The 21,766-nt window shown below is 37.7% G+C and overlaps 1 protein-coding gene across 1 annotated transcript; it reads right to left on the reverse strand.

Moving 5' to 3' along the window:
* Window positions 1-6,968: 6,968 nt before the first annotated feature.
* On the reverse strand, window positions 6,969-20,829 carry LOC127838823 (uncharacterized). Its single transcript, XM_052366822.1, has 23 exons — window positions 20,544-20,829; window positions 18,763-18,887; window positions 17,639-17,824; window positions 17,255-17,440; window positions 16,147-16,401; window positions 15,681-15,884; window positions 15,368-15,571; window positions 14,930-15,096; window positions 14,437-14,719; window positions 14,147-14,308; window positions 13,693-13,857; window positions 13,152-13,359; window positions 12,622-12,800; window positions 11,813-11,986; window positions 11,391-11,624; window positions 10,917-11,093; window positions 10,439-10,651; window positions 10,017-10,295; window positions 9,387-9,566; window positions 9,057-9,212; window positions 8,756-8,788; window positions 8,237-8,339; window positions 6,969-7,543 (listed from the first exon to the last, which is right to left on the reverse strand). The coding sequence occupies exons 1-23, from the start codon at window positions 20,774-20,776 to the stop codon at window positions 7,414-7,416; spliced, it is 4,236 nt and encodes a 1,411-aa protein (XP_052222782.1). The 5' UTR covers window positions 20,777-20,829; the 3' UTR covers window positions 6,969-7,413.
* Between the last annotated feature and the right edge of the window lie 937 nt (window positions 20,830-21,766).

Consider the following 21,766-nt stretch of genomic DNA (forward strand, 5'->3'; position numbering starts at 1 on the left):
ACGAATCCACTTACAAGAACTATATTGATGGTGATTACGATGTACACATAAGCTGCATGAAACAAAGCGATGGTAACTCTCACTCTTGGGCTACAGAGGCGGAAATATTAGCGGCTTCAACATTATACGACGTAGACATATACGTGAAACAATACAGCAATGGATGCTTTAGTTGGCTGCGATTTCATGTCGAAAGAGAATCGCCAAACCGGAAGTTCATTTGTATGCGGCTTGAAAACCAGCACTTTGACTTTATTCGGCAGCATGAAAGACCTACGTCCGTGATTACAAAAGAAACAACACTCTCCTCGGAGGAAATGCAAACCACATGGTGCATGGCAAAAACAAAGACGAAACATGACGAAAACAAAATGAGTTGTTACCAACCTGTCAAAGAAGACGTTAACTGATGCTCAGATATCCCTGCTTTCGAAAGGACTGAAGTTCATACCGGCTAGCAAAACAATAGACAAAGGAAAATTTCTTACAGACTTGTCAGCGTGGGAATGCCGTATGCGCTTAAAAGAATATTTCTATTCAGAAGACGCTGAACATAGAACCAGGGAGGTTGAGCGTCAATACAAAAAGAAGACCTCGACGTGGACGCCAAAGGCTGGCCGCGACAAATGGCTGGACACATATATACAAGCGGTCAAAGACGACATCATTTGCGGATTAAAACGAAAATTTAAATCTTATTTAAGCAAATCGGAAGAACAGGCAATCAAAGAATTACTCCACGACGATGACATAGTAATTCGCCCTGCCGACAAGGGGTCGGGGATAGTGATAATGGACAGGGAAGACTACACTTCAACACCGTTATTTCGAACACCGATAATCCGAAGTCACCGTTATTTCGAAGTATTTTTCAGGTCCCGGTTTTGGTTCTCCTTTGTTTAATGTAAACTTTCACTGTTAATCCGAACTTCGTTAAACCGAAGAAATCGTTAATTCGAAGTGATTCAGTCGGTCCCAATACTATAATTCGCAGCTTATTATCAATATTTAATCCGAAGACAAAACTGCATAATACGGTGCGTAATTTCACACCTTTGTCGTGGCGCGTCAAAAGCCGATCATCACACTTTGTCGTCTGCGCGAACGCCGTTGTTCAGAGATACATCGCGTATTAGTTCATTTCCGAAAATGTATTTATATGTATGTATGTCTGATAATTTGTGCTATTCTTTATATTTTATATGTTCTGTAATTAGATAAATATAAAAACAAGAAAAAGAATCGTTTTATTCCCCCGTTTGTTACAAGTGGAAATCTATTTGCTATCGTACTACTTTTACGCTTTTTAAGTAAGCGTGTAACAAAACCATGCGAATTCCAAAACGTTTCATTTTTACAGAATCAAAGAAGTCTTCTGTCACATGTTTATTTCGAATTATCGTTAATCCGAAGTTTTTTTTAACGGTCCCGACGACTTCGAAATAACGGTGTTGAAGTGTATGTCAAGAAGCTGAAGCGTGAAATGTCGGACATACGTCGCGGTGACGGATGAAAAAACAAAGATTGTGGAAAACAAAGTGAAGAAAGTGGCCGATACCCTATACAAGAAGGGGTCGATCGACAGTGACCTTAAAAGGTATCTCACCAGCGGCGGTGGAACTTCCGGTAAGCTTCAGGGCAATCCGAAGCTTCATAAACCTGGAATGCCTCTCCGCACTATTGTCGCACTATTGTAAACGGCCGCAATCACCCGACAGAGAAGATGGCGGAAATAGTGGAGAATGAATTACGCGATCATGTGACGTCACTTCCGTCGTATGTGAGAGACACAACCGACTTCCTAAACAAAATAACACAGATACAGCAGCCGTTACCAGACGGTACCATCATATTTTGTTTGGATGTGAAGGCTCTTTACCCCGGCGTACCAAGAGAAGAAGCTCGTGCTGCAGTATTTGAAGCTCTCAATCGGCGAGTGCAACCGGAAGTACCAACCAACGACATGATCACAATGATGGGCACTGTTCTAAATAACAACACCATTTCATTCAATGGAGACCACTACATGCAAAATGAAGGAACTGCTATAGGATCGCACTTAGGAATGAATTACGCATTGACCTACATGGGAGCCTGGGAGACAGAGTTATTTTCAAAATCAAACAAACATCCAATAGCCTACTACCGCTTTGTTGATGATGTTTGGGGCTTGTGGACACATGGTTTGGAGGCACTAAAGACATTCCATGCGGTTGCAAATGAAATCCATCCACGAATACAGCTAGAGCTCCGTTACTCCACAGAGCAGCTCGAATTTCTAGACACCATGCCGTCTATTCGAAAAGGAAGGCTGGTTTCAGACCTATATACCAAACCAACAGATCGGCATCTCTACCTGCACATGGACTCGTCGCAGACCGAGTCTACGAAGAAGGCCATTCCGTACGGCTTATGTGTGAGGCTAAAAAGAATATGTTCGGAAGAGACGGACTACAAAAAACACAGAGATGATATAAAAGAGCAACTACAGAAGCGAGGATACAATGGTCGATTCGTCGAGACACAGCTGAAGAAAGTTGATAACAATAAGCGAGAAAATCTTCTGCATACAAAAGTGCCTTCAAAAAGTTATTCCAGGGTACCGCTCGTTATCACTTTCTCCAAGCGCTACCAAATGTCGGCCATATCCTCCGGAAACACCTGCCAACACTCCACATTTCAGATCATATGAAAAACGTTTTTCCTGAACCCCCGTTAGCAGCATTCAGAAGAGACTGCAACCTTCAAGACATATTGGTTCATAAAAAGCACAACCGGATGTTTTTCCGAGTTCACAACAGGAGCGGACCTTGTGGGGCACAGAGGTGCGCAATCTGTCCATTCATGATGGAGGCTGAAAAGTTCAGCGACAACACCGGAAAAAGCTACAATGTGCGGAACGAGGTCACCTGCAAATCCACCAATGTAGTCTACGCTGTACACTGCGAACGGTGTAAGACCTTATACGTACGAGAAAAGGGAGATACCCTGTACCAGCGACATCTTCTTAACCTGTCCCGCATACGAACTCGACACAACGACCCGGTAGCCGAGCACTTCTACACAAACGGCCACAGCGTCGCAGACTTCCGGGTCATGGGACTCGAAAAATTAAATGGAACCGACGAGTACCGGAAGACCATCGAACAACTTTGGAAGCGCAAACTGAGGACGTTCACACCATATGGACTAAACACAAAAGACTAAAATTGGCGCGCAATCTAACGTGCGATAATATAACGAAAGCTACGGCAAATTTAATAAAAGCGTTTTATTATAGTGTGACATTAAGTGTTTTGCATGTGTACTTTTGTATGTCACTGTCATATATATATATATATATATATATATATATATATATATATATAAATATATATATATATATATATATATATATATATATATATATATATATATATAAAGTGTGACATTAAGTGTTTTGCATGTGTATTTTTGTATGTCACTGTCTTTAATTATATGAGTCGTGTTCTGAGAAAACTGGGCATAATGCATGTGCGTAAAGTGTCATCCAAGATTAGCCTGTGCACAGTGCACAGGCTAATCTGGAATGACACTACGCATATGCATTAGGCCCAGATTTCTTAGAACGCGACTCATATGATAGTTTGTGTTGCATATGTACATGTATATGTAGTTGTTTTCCTGTCTTGTAAAAAAAAAATATACATGTATGCATGTATGTTGGTTTATTATGTCTTTGCACATGTCGAGGGCTGAACGGAAAACTGCAGTATCTCCTTCTTTATTCAATATGATTTACAACAGTCTTCCGTTCAGCCCTCGGTGTACTCTTGTGAACAATTATTTTGTACATGTGTAAGATGTGACTTCTAAAATAAAGAATATGTTCTTAACTACAGTGTTCTTGTAGTAAAGTGTAGATGGTGTCCCTTGTATGGCTTTTGTTTACACCCGATGATTGTTTACACACCACGCGTACGAATTAAACCGACACCCATGGGGTTCATTAAGTGATTTTCAATAATAAAACATAATACTAGTAACTATATACATTTACTGACAATTTTATAGGAGGAAAACCCGCTTTATGCCTTACCTACAAAGATGCAAATCGCCGGTTAAATGGCTTAAGGCATTAAGTTGTTGGCATTTTGTCTGTCCGTCCGAAACAACTTTGCTCAGAAAAAAACTTCAAAATTATTCAATGAATTTGATCGAACCGTCACATTACAATCGACGGCATTAAGAGAAAGTGCAATGTTCTGGTCCATGTTTTTTAACTTTGAATATTGTTGTTTGGAACATAACTTAAAATTTAAAGACGGGATTTGGTTTAATCCGCCATACAATATCATAAGAGAGACACGAAGAAAAGTACTGTGTGCAATAAATGGCCTGGACTTAAATTAAGTTTTCTTAGCCGGAGCATAATTGCGGAACTATAAACAGGGATTGGCTGAATCGGCATACATTGCTAGAATACATTTAAATTAGCGTGTAAGATATTTAGCTCTATATAATCTGTATCTAATTATCTATATATCTAATTGAACTACATCCATTCTGTGTTCAAAATTCAATAACTATCGATGATCGTTACAAGCTATAAGCATCGTTACATTTCCGAAACGAAATGCCCGTATGCATGAACAAGAAGTGCCCCAGGACTTAATGGTGTCTTATGATACCAGCAGCAAATATTGAAAGAGTGGTTGGTAGACTTGTGTGATCTCTTTCATACGAATGGCGCCTTGATGGTAAACAAGTGTTTCAAGATTCAAAACGTTATTCCGAAGGGTTAAGGAAAAAACGGATTTTACAACAAGAGCACCGCATAACGGGTGCCAACGCTCGGCTGCGGGTGTAGTTTTGAATAAATGAAAGCATGTCAGATTATTTTTTAGAGGTCACAGTGATCTTGACCTTTGACCCAATGACCCAAAAATGGGTGTGGCGTGTAGAACTCATCCGGGTGCATCTACATATGAAGTTTCAAAGCAGTAGGTGGAATCACTTTAATTTTAGAGCCAATGTTAAGGTTTGAGCACGACGCCGGCGGACGACACGACACGACGAGCTGGCTATGAAAATACCTCGGGTTTTCTCCGAAAACAGCCGAGCTTAAAAACACTTTACGAAGGTGTCACATGAGACGCCGAAGCCAGGACGAGTAAGAAACTTCCCATATTTTCTTTGTTTTGTCTTGATTCAAACATCAAGGATTGTAACGCCACTTGTTTATAATTGGACACTTTCAAACATCGAAACCCTGGCTTAGAACATATTAAACTTCACAGCAATTAGTGTAGTAACGCAAATAACTTTGAAACGAATAGAGACGCCATGGGATCAATACACTGCCATGAGATCAATACACTGAATGTATGTGCGCTTGAACTCGATTTGGTCATAATATCAACAGGAAGTAATAGTGTTTTTTTAATACAACAATGTCACCAAATTTAAGCACTGAAGATAATAATCAGGTAACACAATTTAAACTGCAGAATATTGATGAACCCGACTGAGACAAAGATGCAACATAACAAGTAGGACATATTGAAGTTATTTTATGTTGCTTAATATTCATGATATGACTGACATTGTCAATGTGTGATCACGAGCGGGCTTCAGTGTTGTGCATATGCTATGAGTATAATTATGCCACATCTTACCAGATTGAGTCGTTTTCTAGCTATTGTAAAATCAGCTTTGTAGTTATATTTAATATATATCGTGTAAATTCGTTTGGAGACGGATACAAGTTTACACAGCGGCGACTAAAGACAAGTTAACATTTTTTAATATGTCTCGAATTATTTAACAAATAACAAAATTAATTGGTTGTTTTATTCAATTTGTACTTACATCTTTCATTTAGACTGTGATATTTATAATCGTCCTTTTTTAACAGCTAGCAATCGTCTTATTTGAAGTTGTGTAAAATCGTCCTCATTAAGGTGATTAAAATCTCAATTGAAGGTGTGCATGTATTTTGTCCTGATTTGGCCTGTGTATTTGTTCTAAGTTGAAGGTGTGTAGCTTTGTCTCTATTTGGCGATGTGTATATGTCACGTCTCAAGTTGGCGGTATAATATCCGACTCATAACCAGTGGGATTTTCAGTAAAGAAAACATGCAAATGAGTTCGCAGACTTCTAATGTACATCTATTCAACGTTTGGTTGCTGTAAATGCATTTGTTGTATGTGTATTCATTTGACGGTAGTTTGGCCGATGTCTTCAATTGAATGCGATTGTACGTTTGTGTGTGCGTGTGCGTGCGTGTGTGGAGTGGGGTGGGGGTGTATAATTCATTTTGTAAATCTGAAACCAGACTTAATCCTTCGACGAAATCACATTTACTTATTTTCTATATTTATTTAATTTAACTCAACCCATTTGAAATAATACATCGTTCAACTTTAGATTGTAACTTGAATTCCATAGTTGAAATAATGGTATTATAAATAGTTGCACCCGCACGATATTTCATAATAGAAAGGGATGCAATCTTCTGATTTATACTTTGCCAAAACGTGGAAACACTTAGCTCCCATTACGTATGTTGGATTTGACATATCGGTAACATTCTGTAATTCCTGTCAAAAAGTTCGACAATATTTTGAAAGACTATATAAACTTTTTATGAAATACTTGTTGTTTCATCAATATGAAGTGTTAATATCTCCTACTTAATAATAAGCATCTTATAGAAAGCATTCGTGAAAAGGTATCCCCTAACGATTAGTAGTTAGTCTTTTTTGAGGACTAGATTTGTCATAGTGGTGCATCAGTAAGGATAGACTTTCAAACATTCTTATAAAACAAGAGTTATGTCTGTTGCGAGAAAATAATCAACATACAAATATTTTATGAAATCTAAACAACACACCTTATCAACGGAAAGTTCTCCCTGTTTTAAGTGTGTTATATTTTCAATCAACTGCATGTATGTGGAAAGTTATTCCTTTAAAAACAAACAATATTTATAAACAGAAAAACGTTTAATAACTCATCACAGCTGGATCAAATAAAAAAGTCGTGTAATGATTATTGAGGATACTAACTTTACATAGGCGTGTTCATATTGGTCAGTCAGCGAGCTCAAATATTAAACACCTAATATGCTTAATCAAAAGGCAGTGTCCGAAAGATAAACTATTGACCGCCTTATTTAAGTGAATGAGTACCGTGCTCCTAAGGCATTTACAAATTATTTTTGCAATATTACTCCCTCAACCTACGGTTTATCTTTTGAGGGACTACGTTACAAAATCAAACACAATTATCACGCCGATTGTGATTGTCTAACATGATGATACATATTTTAAGAAAGGTATATATAAGCATGTATATATCTGATCAAAAGTAAAATATTATGCCAAATGTATTGGTAATAATCGTCACATCTTCTGCATAAACATGTTCATTCAATCTTCGGCTTTTGTTTCAGGCCAAGCGACTGGGATATGCGTTTTTCGCCACATGTCATTGCGTTTCCTATTGGAATACCAAGCCAACGAATTCACCTTCTCACATGTGCAAGGACAACCCATTGTGCTGCAATCAAGAGGAAAACATTTAACACATTCATGATCGAGTGCTTTTATTCATCACTGATGCTGGTAGTGAGCACCAAATATGCTCTGGGTTTTGCTTATCCCTAGGTACGTACAAAGTTGATCCATTGTATGGACTAATGGTGGTTTATTAAATTAAAAGCGGTTGAAACGGTGTGTTACGTTGAAAGCTCTTTAAAGGGGTCAGCTTTGATTGTATCTACTGGTCTACTGGTTTATTGCTCAATACTATAAGCATGCTTATCCTTGGATTAAATCCACGCCAATTCATAGCTTGAGCCAATTGCTTTGAAATTCAAATACAATCTGTTAAAATGGTATATCGTTTGTTTAATGATTTAAATTGGTAAAGCTTAATTGCAACCATTGATACGTGTTTTCGAAATATAACACATTTCGGGATATATATTTTAATAAACGATGCGGTGTTAACAAAACATTATGTTGTGTACATTTAAATATGGATGTGTTGGCACGAAACAATGAGCTTAATGGTGTGATAAGCGTATTCCTTAAACAAACGTATGTGCATATATACTCTCAAACACTTCGTTAATTACTGAAGATTTTCCGTATTTTACATATTATATTGGCATTCGCTTTGCCTGACAAGGCATTTCATTGTTAGTCCCAAATGCATTAATGGAACCTACAAAACGATCTCAATAAGTACCTGGTCTGTTGGATTTTTGTCCGTCTCGAACAGATATATAGGCCTACAGATGTCAGCACAATAACAATCATCAAACAAGGCACGATCACGGCATAGATCCAATCTGGAAGATGAAAGATAAAGTACCTCAGCTCCAAAAAATATTAACATGTACCTACTAACATATTACACTAACACCATTAAAATTATTAAAATAGAATACACAAATACATATATATTAAAAGTTTGAGTAAACAAGCCAATATATATATGAGATACGTGGAAAACGAAGTAATATCAAATATGAAAATAGGTGAACACTGAACGCGAACCGTTGACATCCAATATGTAACAGTATTTTACTATCTGTATAGTTGCGATGTGCGCAATTGCGTTTTGGTATTGTTTATTGTATTTAACGGTTGTTAAACGACATTGATACTGGCATGGACAAATTAGATATTTAAAATTGCTATGTCCCCAACAAATGTCGCTTTTCTTTCAAATAAATGCCATAAATAAAATATAAGAAATAACTACGTTTGGCTGCGTCTTTTCCGCTCGACACTGCAACTGAAAGAAATACAATAATCAAATGTAGAGAGTATATAATTCTTTATGTGGAGGACTAGCTAGTGTCTTTATTAGTATTATTCGTTCGAGTCGATACGTATTAATACATAGGTTAACCATAGGCAAAGTCACCAAAAAAATATTTCATATAAGCAAGATAAAGCGTATTAAAGAACGAAATCCTTTGATATTTGCATGCTAGTAAGTTTCGATAAATCTAGGAAAATAATATTCCAGTCAAGGCTCATTGATAGTTGGGTCCACATACCATTACACATTGATGCGTGCCTGCTCCGCAGTCCCTCTGTTGTCCAGTCCGGGGGACAGGGCGTGCATCCTGGACTGGAATAGTCTTCTTTGTATGTACCACGTGGGCAGCGTTCACAATAGTTGTTCAGTGGATAACTGCCTGGGCCACATTGCACTGAATACATGGCGTATAATGTTTTTGTATTGTGCTGTCAGCAAATTATTAAAATAACACAACTCCACAGATAACATTAAGTAAATAAAATCGTGTTTTTTTTTCGGCAAAAAAAGTTAATCACGTTACTCAAACAATTCGTTTTTTCGCATCAAAAGAAAAGGCTTCTCTCACCACAGAAGTAGTCGATCTGTATGGTCCCAAGTGGGCATTCAACGCCACCGTCAACCTGTGTGCCATTCGGCCCGATGTCGTACCGTGTATTATCAATAAGTACCGAGAATTGGCTCTCACTGACGAGTCTCTGGAAGGTGTTGTAGACATCAACAAGAAGGTCATAGCACCAACTAGGATCTGATCAGGAAACAAAAAAACGAAGACAAGCATTTTTAAACGGACTAGTATACTTATGTTCAAACAATATATATTTAACAAAGAAGTATGGCGTATTTATTTATTTGCTAAGTGCTATGCAATTAACACATTGACATAAAGACCTAGTCTAACTAATTTATGGCCACAATTTGGGGTATTCTAGTTAGGGTTTGATTCATCATTTTATGTTTTCTGATCTGAAATATAAATGCATTTCTGCACTGTTTCATCTGAATTTGTAATTTGAGTATCATTCACGGGTGAAGGGTGGTTGGGGCAAATAAAGAAAGATTTTACAATTGAACAATGTCTTTAGGTAAAATGATGCTAATAATGTATTATGTGAGAATGAACAACTGTCTAGGTTCAAATAAAATATTATAAACTAATACCATAAATATGACACAACATCAAAATAAACCGATAAACCTTGTTTGGGTGTGCACGAGATCTCAATATGAAATCCAACCAATGGCACATCCCTCCGCTGCCGCTGAATATCAGTGGTACCCGGCACCGCATTTGTCACGTCAAGTGAGCGTAAACGGCAATATCCCATATGGGCACAATACAACCCGTCAACGTGCGTCTGAACCGCGGACCGTATTACCGTCGTGACATTTGTCTGAGCGCTTCTCGCCACTTCCAGCGTGAGGTTTTCGTATGCACCGACGTATATCATTGTGTTTTTCTCCGCAAGTTTGATTACTTAAAACACAGACACATCTCTTGCATGAACATTAAACGTAGGAGGGACATAATATTCATTGTATTGTTTGCAGTCTTGCTTTCAATATCAAGTTTAATAAATGTTTGAGTTATTGTAATAGCAACTGTTGTGTGACGCATACCTGAGCAAGAACCAATCTGCAAGTCTGGGTTTTCCTCATTCCGGATGTTCCACTCATATCCGGTGTCCGGGCCGCACACGATATTGTCCAGAAATAAGTCCGAGTCGAAGGCATAGCCCACTTCACAGAACGGCAGACACTGACGTGTACTTTCTCTCTGCCAAGAACAGTTCATGGACCCGTGCAAAGGATCTGGTGGATCTACGTCACATTCTGAAACATAACTAGGGATTAGGACAAACCGCCTTTTTACACTAAAGAGTTGAAACAAATGTGTTTCCTTTGCTTACAGAGAACGCATGCTACATGATTTCGAGCCTTCTTATGGTGTTTTTAAATTAAGAGGAAGCATGTTCCAAATGGACACAACACATATAGTGACCCGACAATAGAAAGATACATGTTTGTTGATAATTAAATCGATCCTTCAAACATAATGCTTAAATTAAACACTAAATAGTGTTTGTGGTTTACTAACCGTAAACACATGCATCGGTCGGGGAACAAATCTGGGAATCCGTCGCGTACCCTATACAATTTGCACCGCCGTTCTCTGGTTCCGGGCTGGAGCACTCCCGTCCACGGGTCTGTTGTCCGGAGTCACACGTGACTGAGCACGGTCCCCACGATCCCCAGGAGGTCCAGCCGCCGTCAACTGTTAGAAAGGGATACACATTCATGCATTTAATAAACGTGTTTGTTCAATATAAAATAAATCATTGTATATATGGCTTACAAATCTATTTATTTAATAGCTAAATTAATGGTTGTTCAATCTAATAATTATATATTTTTACAAGTGTGAAGAAATTAACAATATCAAGATATTACGCTACGAACACATTAAATGTAAAGGAGATCTAAAAGCATAATTTCCCAAATAAATGGTCTACATTCAATTAACCGGAAGTTCTTTTTTTTGTTAATTCAAAATTAAATCGTGCATACTTACCTATCATTGCCTCGCAAAACTCTCCGGTGAATTTGGATTTGCAGAGACACGTGTACGATGCTTCTCCATCCAGGCACAAACCGCCATTTTGACATGAGTGTCCTACACAATCTTCGATATTCACTTCGCACATGTCTCCTGTAAAGCCATTCTTGCACGTGCATGTGAATGTATCGCGTCGGTCTAGGCATATGCCCTCGTTCTGGCAAGGGGAACTTTCGCAGTTGTCTTCATCTGATGTGTTATAATATAGTACCACTTACTATATTTTCTCTATAACTGCTGTGTTTAAATCAATTACATTAACTTCAGAAGCACAATTGCCACCAACCCTACCACTACGTAAACTTCTGTTATATGTATTATAATACTAGTATACAGTTACAATCATTACTTTTTTATTATGTATATAAAATAATAACCGTCGCATTGGCTGACAGTTTGTAGTACGGGGCCTTCAGCTTGCTGGAATTGTTTCCATGCAACCAGATTGCCAAGTTTATCATCTGAACAGCTCGGCTCAGAATTCATCTCCATACTCCCAGAACGCGTGTCCCATATATTCAGCTTCGTAACACTTCCGACATACGAATGACCTTTTAAATATACAATATATTTACCAAATAGTGTTTTATTTATTTATTACATCTAGCACGGACTACTGAAATGAACAAATAAAGTACACAGTTAATTAATTCACCGTTGAGAATAATTACATAAACAAAATAGCTGGATCTCCTGCTTGAAATACACATAGATAATGACTGACCAATCTGTGTGAATGTATCGAAGTGCAGGGATGTGTATGTGTGTATTTCGAAGTTCATTAGGTCCTTTCCGAGCCAGAGGCTACATTATGTGTGGACTCGGGGTGTGCTCAAGCCATACTCCATTATTAACTTACTAGACTCACGAAAGTTGGGGCGAATTTTAAATTATAGCTGCAATATCCAGCTATTTCATTGTTACTTTAAGTCGGTTTTTTTCAATTAATGTGTGGTATAGAATTGCAGGGAAGGCCGGTGTACCCGAAGGAAAACCACCTGCCTGGTATGGTGACCACCGACTAAACAAACATGCTGCCGATATACTGCAGATATATCATGTATAGAGAAATCTTGATTTACCGCCTTGAGCTTTGCTTATACAAACGGAATGCTAAAGAAGAACAGTACTATAAAAGAAAACATAGATATATGTACTATTGTTTTACCAGTTACGGAGGACTTACCTCCTATTATCAACATATAATCGGCTGGTTCTAAAATCGTCTCATTGCCGCATGTATTTGTGGATTGCTGGTTAGTACCATCCACTGCGATAGTGATGTTACGTATCGTGATGTCAAATGCCATGTGGTGCCATCGATAGGAATCAAGGTATTCATAAACAGGAACCGACAGCTCACAGCTTTGAGCGAATATATAGCATTATCAAAAACCCATCAATGTATTCTATTCCATTGAATTGCATTGTAGCATTACTATTTGTATGATTCAACTACAACCGATAACGGTCTTATGTTCCACAAGTAAGTATTTTTGTCTTGTGTGCATTTTGGTGCTGTTTTAGCTTTTTACAATAATTTAGTAAAATATACATACAGTTGTTAAGGTCCCCATTATTTTATCTTATCTATTATTGAATTTGGACGTTTTTGTTGAGCCTTATTTCGATCTAGGAGTTAGCGTAAACATCTTTCGACAAGGAACGTGGTGAGTTACCAAGATTCTAAAGGACATCTTTAATGTTTGCACATACCCACGAATTGAAATGTAAACAAATCCATTCCGAGTTTCTACTCTGAGCGCGGATTGCTCGTGCGCGTCAGTGATTTCCAAGATGCGGTCACACATGCTGCACTTCATCCAGAGGCTCAGGTAGAGGCTCGTACAATGTGACGTGGGCGTGAAGAGTACAGATGCGTTCGCATAGGGATATGTATCGCTTAAAAACCCCAGGTCAAAATCTGGAATATGTACAAGGTATTGTCAAATTACAGAAATGTGCATAAGGATGCAAACGTTTTCATCTTTCATCTTAAAACTCGCTTATTCTTTGTAGACCATCTGAAAAAGGAATAACTGATCATGCGAAAGACCATTTTCAGAATTGAATATCAAATTGTAATGATCAGTGTGTTTCTAAAAGTCTCATTTATGTATTTTATTTTCAATGTAACTCTGAAATATTAACATCGAAACAAACAATCAAGTAATACTGAACCCTTAGTAAGAACGATAGCATAGGTAAAGCTATCTTGAAATTGGTGACGTTTGAGATTAAATAATTAAAAGTAAACCAAAGCAGTCATCCGATGTAGTTGCCGCAAAATTCGGTGGTGTTGCCATAGAGCCTGGGCAAATATTACACTGTGTTTGTCCGTTCGACGGGTTAAATGTACCCACTTCACACATGGAGCAGGGTTTTGTCCCTGTTGGTGACACATAGCCAGGTGGACACTCATCTTGAAAGAACAAATGAGACAATAAAGCGTTTTGTACTTTATTGAAGCAATGGTTTAAATGCTCGTCTTACAAGAACAAATTAGAACAATAACGCGTTTTGTATTGTATTAAAGCCATCGTTTAAATGCTCGTCTAAATATAGGTATGTCATTAAAACGAACTGTTCTTCTCTCCTTTAAATGTTGTTCTCTCGACAAGCAAAATCTGAAACCCCCACTTATACGCACTACCTAAGTAAATGAAGGTGTTTGAAACGTTCGAAAACTCATCTTCACAATGTGACCTTACCAACGCATTGGTTCGCATCAACTGAGGCTACATCCGGTGTACTTTGTCCGGCCGGACACGCGAGACACGCAGTCTGTCCGGATGTGGGTTGATACTGGCCCCTTGGACAGGATCTGCATTTGTTTGCGTCCACGTCATGGTATGTTCCCTTCGAGCACAAAACTGAAATCATACAATTTGTTAAATTGTTTAGTAATTATCAGATGGTTCCGCTACATGGACATTAAAAATAACACTGACTATATGTCTGAATTCGTGTTATATTTCGGATGAATATCTAGACTACCTACCACATTTGAGGGTGGATCTATCCGAGTATGATCCTGGCGGACATGTGACATCCGGGTTACTCACACTGACTGAAATAAACTGGAGTAAACTCCCTTGCTCTAGATGGAGACCGTCGTTGTTTTCGGCACGCGTCTTGTGAATCTGCTCTTTCATCATTATTATGTCTGCTGGTGACAGTTTGTTCGGACCTTCTACTGACACTGTAAGAACCACCGATACCAATACGGTACTTTCTGTCGAACGGCGTTTTCTGCCAGGGTCGGTCGTATTAAAACAGTCAACCTTTTGAGAAAACGATTGATGTCATTGAAACGCGTAATAAAAAAATACAAACATTACATATGTAGCAAACGTAGCCGTAAATAAAGACAATTTAAGAAACAAAACACTTACATGTATATACAACGGTAAGTGCATGAACAATTAATTTTGCCATAGCTTAAGGTATATGATTTTGGGTACGCCACAGGCATATTCAATGCTAGCTCGTACCTCAACGTAGGAAGTACTGCAGTTGACGGTAGAACAAACGTTTCCCAGACTCGCCAAAATACTTTTGATGAAGTTCTGTTTAATCTGGTCCCTGGCTGCCGTACAGTCGCCGACGTAGTAATAGTACTCCTCTAGCTTGTAGTCGAAAAAGGAGTTTCCGGATTCCACTGAGATCGTAAATCATACAATTAACTGTGATTTCAGCCACACAATCACCATGATTTTAACTTTGTTTGTCTTCCTCGTCATAGTCACAACATCATTTTTCAACAAAAACGTTATAATATCATTATAATAAACATCAGTAGAAAGACACAATAAATTCAGAAAAAAAAGCAGAAACACTACGGGTATTTTTTTTTCATTATGATCATCAAACTGAGGTGCATTCCGTCACCTGAATATCAATACAAACGTGAATGTCATATTGTATATAACCTGCACAATTTGGAAGTGTTCCGTCATCGTCTAGTCCTAAGAACTCTCCTCGGGTGTCGCTGCACATGATAAGGGGATCGAACTCCCAATCCTCGATTACGTATCCCTTTTGACACTGCAGCACGCAATACGCGCCACCTGCCCACGTGTCACACGAGAGCGCACCGTGTTCCGGAGGAGTGGGACGTAGGCATTTTGCTTCAGCTGAAGCAGATCGACATGTTGAGTGCTAATGACGTTGCATTCCAAATTTACAAACATGTATATATGCATTAAGAATAAAAAAATATATTCACCCTAACTTCATGCTTACGTTCACAGTAAGGTTGCGTGAGTCCAAACGTCCATTTCCCGTACCATACCCCACTGGCGTTGAACGCCTCGCAGTGTACTGTGCTTTCACCTTTAAGAACCGCCCCTTCCTTGCAATTAAACTCGCACTGTGCGCCATAGCGCCTCCCATCGGGGCACGTGATCTTCGTGTACGGGCGCGGGTATAAACTGCGACACGTAATCGCTAAATGACAGAAAGGTTAACAATTTGTTTGAACTATTGGAAGAACTGACGCTAATAGTTCCACACTTATATTCAAAACAATATATTACGTATGAACACATATATAGTGGACAGGAGAACATATTTTTTTTCGTTTTAAAGAAAAAAATACTTTTCGAAAGTATGACGTAACGACAATGCGAATCTGTGTGTCAGAGCTTGAATATTAACATATGACATGACGTGCTATGGTTCCGTATCCAATTATAAAAATAGTACATACGTTTCACTGTCACTTGTATTTCACAAGTTGCGGTGTTGTTCGCATCATCCCACGCCTGATAAACCACCTTGTATTCGCCCAACTGTACCGCTGTGCTAGAAGTTGGACCCTTGTCTTGACGGGAGGTTGTCCCCCCTAGTCCAGCGTTGTCCGTGTACACAGGAGCTTGCCAATGAACCATAGTTGCATCAGTTGACTTTCCAGCGTAGAATACGAGCACAGAGGGGCAATGTGTGAAAACTGGTGGAGTGACATCTGTTAACAAAATATGATATATCATTAAAGGAATGTTTATACATGTATTTTATTATCATTATTACTGTTACAGTGAATTTTACATGCACGTGCTTTTGGCGCTAATTAGCGTCACTGCCGTTTTAACGTCATGGCGTCATTTCTTGTTTATTTGTTTTTTGACGTCATTATATAATTGTTTTTGTTGAGAAATAGAAAGAAAATGTAGTTAATTTGTTAAAACAAACCTTGAAAAAGCCTTATTAGGCGAAATATATCAGAAAAGAGTGGAACTTGTTCTGTGTAAACAAAATATGAGTTTGTCAGTTATTATGTTTTATTCATTCATTGCTATTAGTAAATTTGACAATTTAAATCTTCGTTAATATGTTTTCAAAAGTATTGACACATAATTACAATTAAATAATCAATATTTAATGGACAAAATAAATAAGATTTATTTGTTAAAATCAAGCCCATCACGCGATGAAATAGCTCATTCGTAGTTCATAAGATTTGCATTTTCATACTTTTCTATTATGTCGCTATGTGTGTTTGTGTTTATTGACGCTTTGGGGATAAAACTTGGTTAAACTGAAGCATTGGTATTTCGTATTCTTAATATGAAATATTGGTATTCAGTAACAAGAACCGCTCTTTGGCTGATATAATTCTCTGAAATCTGGATATTTCGGTCAGACACAGCTGATCGTGAACAAATTAATTTACTTTTTGTGAAAATTTAACTTGATACGGTATGCATAGGCACACACATTCCGTGAAACTTAAACATTGTTATTTACTTGCTTGATAGTAATGTCGGACCAGCGAATATTAAACAAAGATAGATTGTAACTGTATTTTAACAATATACCTTGGCAAATGGGTTCTTCTCCCGTCCATTTCCCACTTGCATTGCACGTGCGCACACGACCGTGACCCGGTAGAATGTCAAAACCATTAGTGCACGAGTACTGACATACGCTTTGGAAATTGCACGCATCTATGCAGAATATACTGGTGTACCTATCTGCTGGAAACAGTCGATCGCATGTCAAAGCTGAAATACAGAATGACCTTTTACGTTTTCGCTTTGACGTTAAATACTGCAGTTAAAGCCTTCAATTACGCTGAAAGCATTTAAACTCGTTAATTTATTTTAAGTAAAGACGTTTAAAAAAATCGTTAACGGAATAATACATGTCGTTTTTTGAGCTAATTACAGCATGTTTTAATCATAGCCAATGCAAATCCTCACGTATGCAAACAGGCTGACTGGAAATACTCCATTGGTCATGTGCCTGACATTCTGTTGTGTTCGAACCCTGAAGACGGTAGCCAGGGTGGCAGTTGAACTTGCAAACAGTTCCCACGAGCATTATGTTGGACGGGTCACAAGACATCCTTCCATGGGGAAAGCTTGACCAGCGTTTGCAATTCTTTACTGAAGAAAGCATGTCAGACCGCATACTATGTTATTAATTTCACAGATTGTCATAGCATAACACACAGTTGTGGTAATTATCTCCAACCAGATCATCATGATCGTAATGATCATAATGATGATCATGATCGTGATCATAATCATGACAATTTCCATAATCATGATAATTATCATGATATTCATCATAATTATAATCATGATCATCATGATCATCATCATGATCAATATCAACATTATTATCGTAATCATCAGCATCAGCATCATCATCATCATCATCATCATCATCATCATCATCATCATCATCATCATCATCATCATCATCATCATCATCATCATCATCATCATCATCATCATCATCATCATCATCATCATCATCATCAGCATCATCATCATCATCATCATCATCATCATCATCATCATCATCATCATCATCATCGTCGTCGTCGTCATCGTCGTGGTCATTATCAGCAGCAGTAGCAGCAGTGACATTATCATAACTATCAACAACGAAAACAACTCCAAAAACATAATCATCATGATTATTTTTGTCATCATCATCTGCAGCAGCACAAACAGAAGCAGCATCATCAGTTATATAATCACTATTATCAAAATCACCATCGTCATCAGTATGATCATAATTGTTATAATCAGAAAAGGCAGCAGGCTGGTCTACCATCATCATCATCATGGCTGCCATCAACATAATCAACATCATCATCATCATAATCGGAATCACCACCACCATTATCTTTTTAGCTTCATTAACATAATAATAAGAATTATCATTTGTAGCATTATCATCTTAATCATTATCAAAAAAATTATTGATATCATAATTGTAATCGTCGTCATCAACAGCAGCAGTCGCAGCACAACCTGGTGTTATCCTTATCATGATGAACATACAACAACAACGCATGTGTACCTATACATACCCACTACCGTAACGATAAAGCGACAGGTTGCTGTGTTGCCGCTGTTGTCTTTAGCCATGTATTCGATCGTATGATTACCGCCGTAAAATATCTGGCCTGGACCAAGTCCTTGTGTGCGCCTTACCCTGAGATATATGAACATGGAAGATCATTGCCATTGTTGCCACAGAAGACCGCGTATACGTATTGTGTTGTTCTTTTATCAAAGGTATAAACATATAAGCATGTGTTAGGAACAGAGAAAATATACTTGAACATCATAATTTCTCTAAAATCTACAGATTAGTTATGTAAAAATGTACACACACAGAACTCCAATAAGTGTTCCCTATTCAGGGAAATATGTACTCCTTAATTTAATCTTTACCGAACCATTTATGCGTAAACATTACGCCACAACTTTGCATGGCTTCTATACATAAGGAAACACTAATTATCCATTGTAAGATTAAAACATTTTTATTAGGGATGGCAACGAATACCGATTTCGGTATTCGAATATTCGGTCACCTTTCCGAACGAATATTCGGTTATTCGGTCAACATCTGTTGGAAAAAAGTCAACTTTGTTTACCGTACCATTACTCCATGAATTCTACTTTCGTTTTTACCGGAAGTTCACTGGAAGTGACAAAATATTGACACAACGTTGCCGTCGCTAATTCGAAGCTGATTTTGTTGATTACTTTTTATTGTTAAAATTGAATGACAAAAACTGTTTTTAAACTATTAATATCGTACATCAACAATAGAACGAGAAACATAATATTACATGACGACAAAATAATTACATGACAAAACAGTTAGATCTACATATAATTAAAGCTGAACTTAAACGAATTATGAACATAGCCACAACACACTTTGAACCTGTTTAACAGACTAAACAGTCAGTCTTTTAAAGTTGCCACGTTAAAAAGACACTTGGATCGGCAGCTTCTTATCGGATGATGTCGTGAAATATTGGTGTAGCAATTATAATATTTTCAATTAAATGAGGGTGCAATACCAAAAACATTTCTTTAAGTATAATACCTGATTGAATATTGAGTAATTAATTTATGTTTTGACCATACGATGCGCAAATACTCATTAGAGGTTGAGTAAATTATTTTCTAAAAGCTTTTTTGATTGATTATAACCATACGATCTGTTTTGTTTTTCACACCATGTTGGCTCTTTCTTTACTCATTTAATCTTTGATAATTTTCAATGTAATTCGAGTTATTATATCAAGACGGGTCGGTGTTTTAATTGCCATACGGTCTTATTTGTTTTTTTACACAAAGTTGGCTTTTCCTTTACTAATTTAATCTTTGATAATTTTAAATGTAATTCGAGTCATTTGGATCAAGTGCAGGTCGGTGTTTTGATTGCCGACGCCATTTGCACCTATCATAATTTTGACACAAAGTGTCTGGCTTTGTTAGCGGGATTTATGACCGGTATACTGTCATCACCATAGCGACGCATTATCGCGCCAACCGGAATAAACATTATGACACGAGGAACAACTTTTTTGACAAAGTTTGAAGTAAATTTTACGAATACAAAGTCTTTGAAATTACTCGATTTTTTATTTTTTCTTCCGAATATTCGATTCGGAAAACAGTATCCGAATATTCGGTCCGGGACCGAATATTCGGATATTCGGATATTCGTTAACATCCCTAATTTTTATTTATTAGAAACACACTCGCCGTCTTTGCAAAGTCTACGTTACTTGTCAATTAACATGAAAAACGCATATAGCTATAACACATGCAATTTGTGAATTCTTACCCGACATTTCCAACCGTGGAATCCCATGCCGTTGGTTCTGTCCACTGAACTTTGGAGGAAAACATCTGCAATGAGTCAGCATCGTAACGAAGGGTGCTCGGACAACTGGATATCGACGGAGGTGCGTGGTCGCGTGGTCTCTCTTTTCGCCCGCATCCAAATGATGGCGAAATATTAACACATATAAGGAAAACCAATAAACATCGAGCGGAAACCATCTTGCTGCTGTTCATCTGGACGCTTGGGCGATCGGTGAATATTCATTTGAACGCTTGGCAAGCACGAAAGACATAATTATGTTATTGTTAAAAAAAACGCCTACCTTGTTGAATATTCGATGTTATCGTTCGGTTAAGGATATACTATCGATTGTAAAAGACACCTGAGGTATCCTTAATGGCTAAAACGTTGCCAATAAAAAATATTGACGTGTTATATGACCCGGTTTATAGCTATAGTGTGTCTTAAAACAGAAACACATCCTTTGCAAGCCGTGTGTGTGTGCCAGCTATTTAAATGGGTTTAATGAAATGTTATTATCATGATTCCTTTTCAAAAAACGACATTGCAACGTATGCATGTTCAGATTTCTATATGAACAAAGACTCTATCATTCGTCGAAATCTCCCGGGTTGCGTTTGTCCATAACAAATTGACAAAGACTAGATCAAATCTGTAAGATTTGTTTCTTTGTTGATCCAAGTCTAAAGGTATTTATAAATACCATTAAGCAAAGGATACCGCCTCTGATATTTTGAAGGTTACATATGACAGTTTTAGCCAATATTCATAGTGTGCATTTGACAAATCATAAATTCCGTTAATAGTGTTATAATAGTTTAACTGACTGTGGCTATAGATTTAACATGACAGTTGTGATATTTGGATTGAAATCATCGTAAAATCGTAGACAATTAATATCATGCCTTGTCCTATTGATGTTAGAAAAGACATGTGTACAGGTTATTGCTTGTGCATTTTGTGTAAATACCAAGTTTAGAGCAACAATTCACGAATATACAGCTTCACAGAGATACGAAATAAGGCAGTCGGTGAATGCGAAAACGTTTGTTGATACTTGGCTTGTAGAATATTTGCAAGATACTGGAAACACCTTCAAATCTTCCCCAAACAAAGGTCACACTATTTACGAGCTTTTTATGTCTCCATAGCATTATCACACTGCATGACGATTTAAACTTGCATTTTGTGTCGTAATTAGC

Source organism: Dreissena polymorpha, chromosome 7 (genome assembly GCF_020536995.1).
Source record: "Dreissena polymorpha isolate Duluth1 chromosome 7, UMN_Dpol_1.0, whole genome shotgun sequence".
Lineage (NCBI taxonomy): Eukaryota > Metazoa > Mollusca > Bivalvia > Myida > Dreissenidae > Dreissena > Dreissena polymorpha.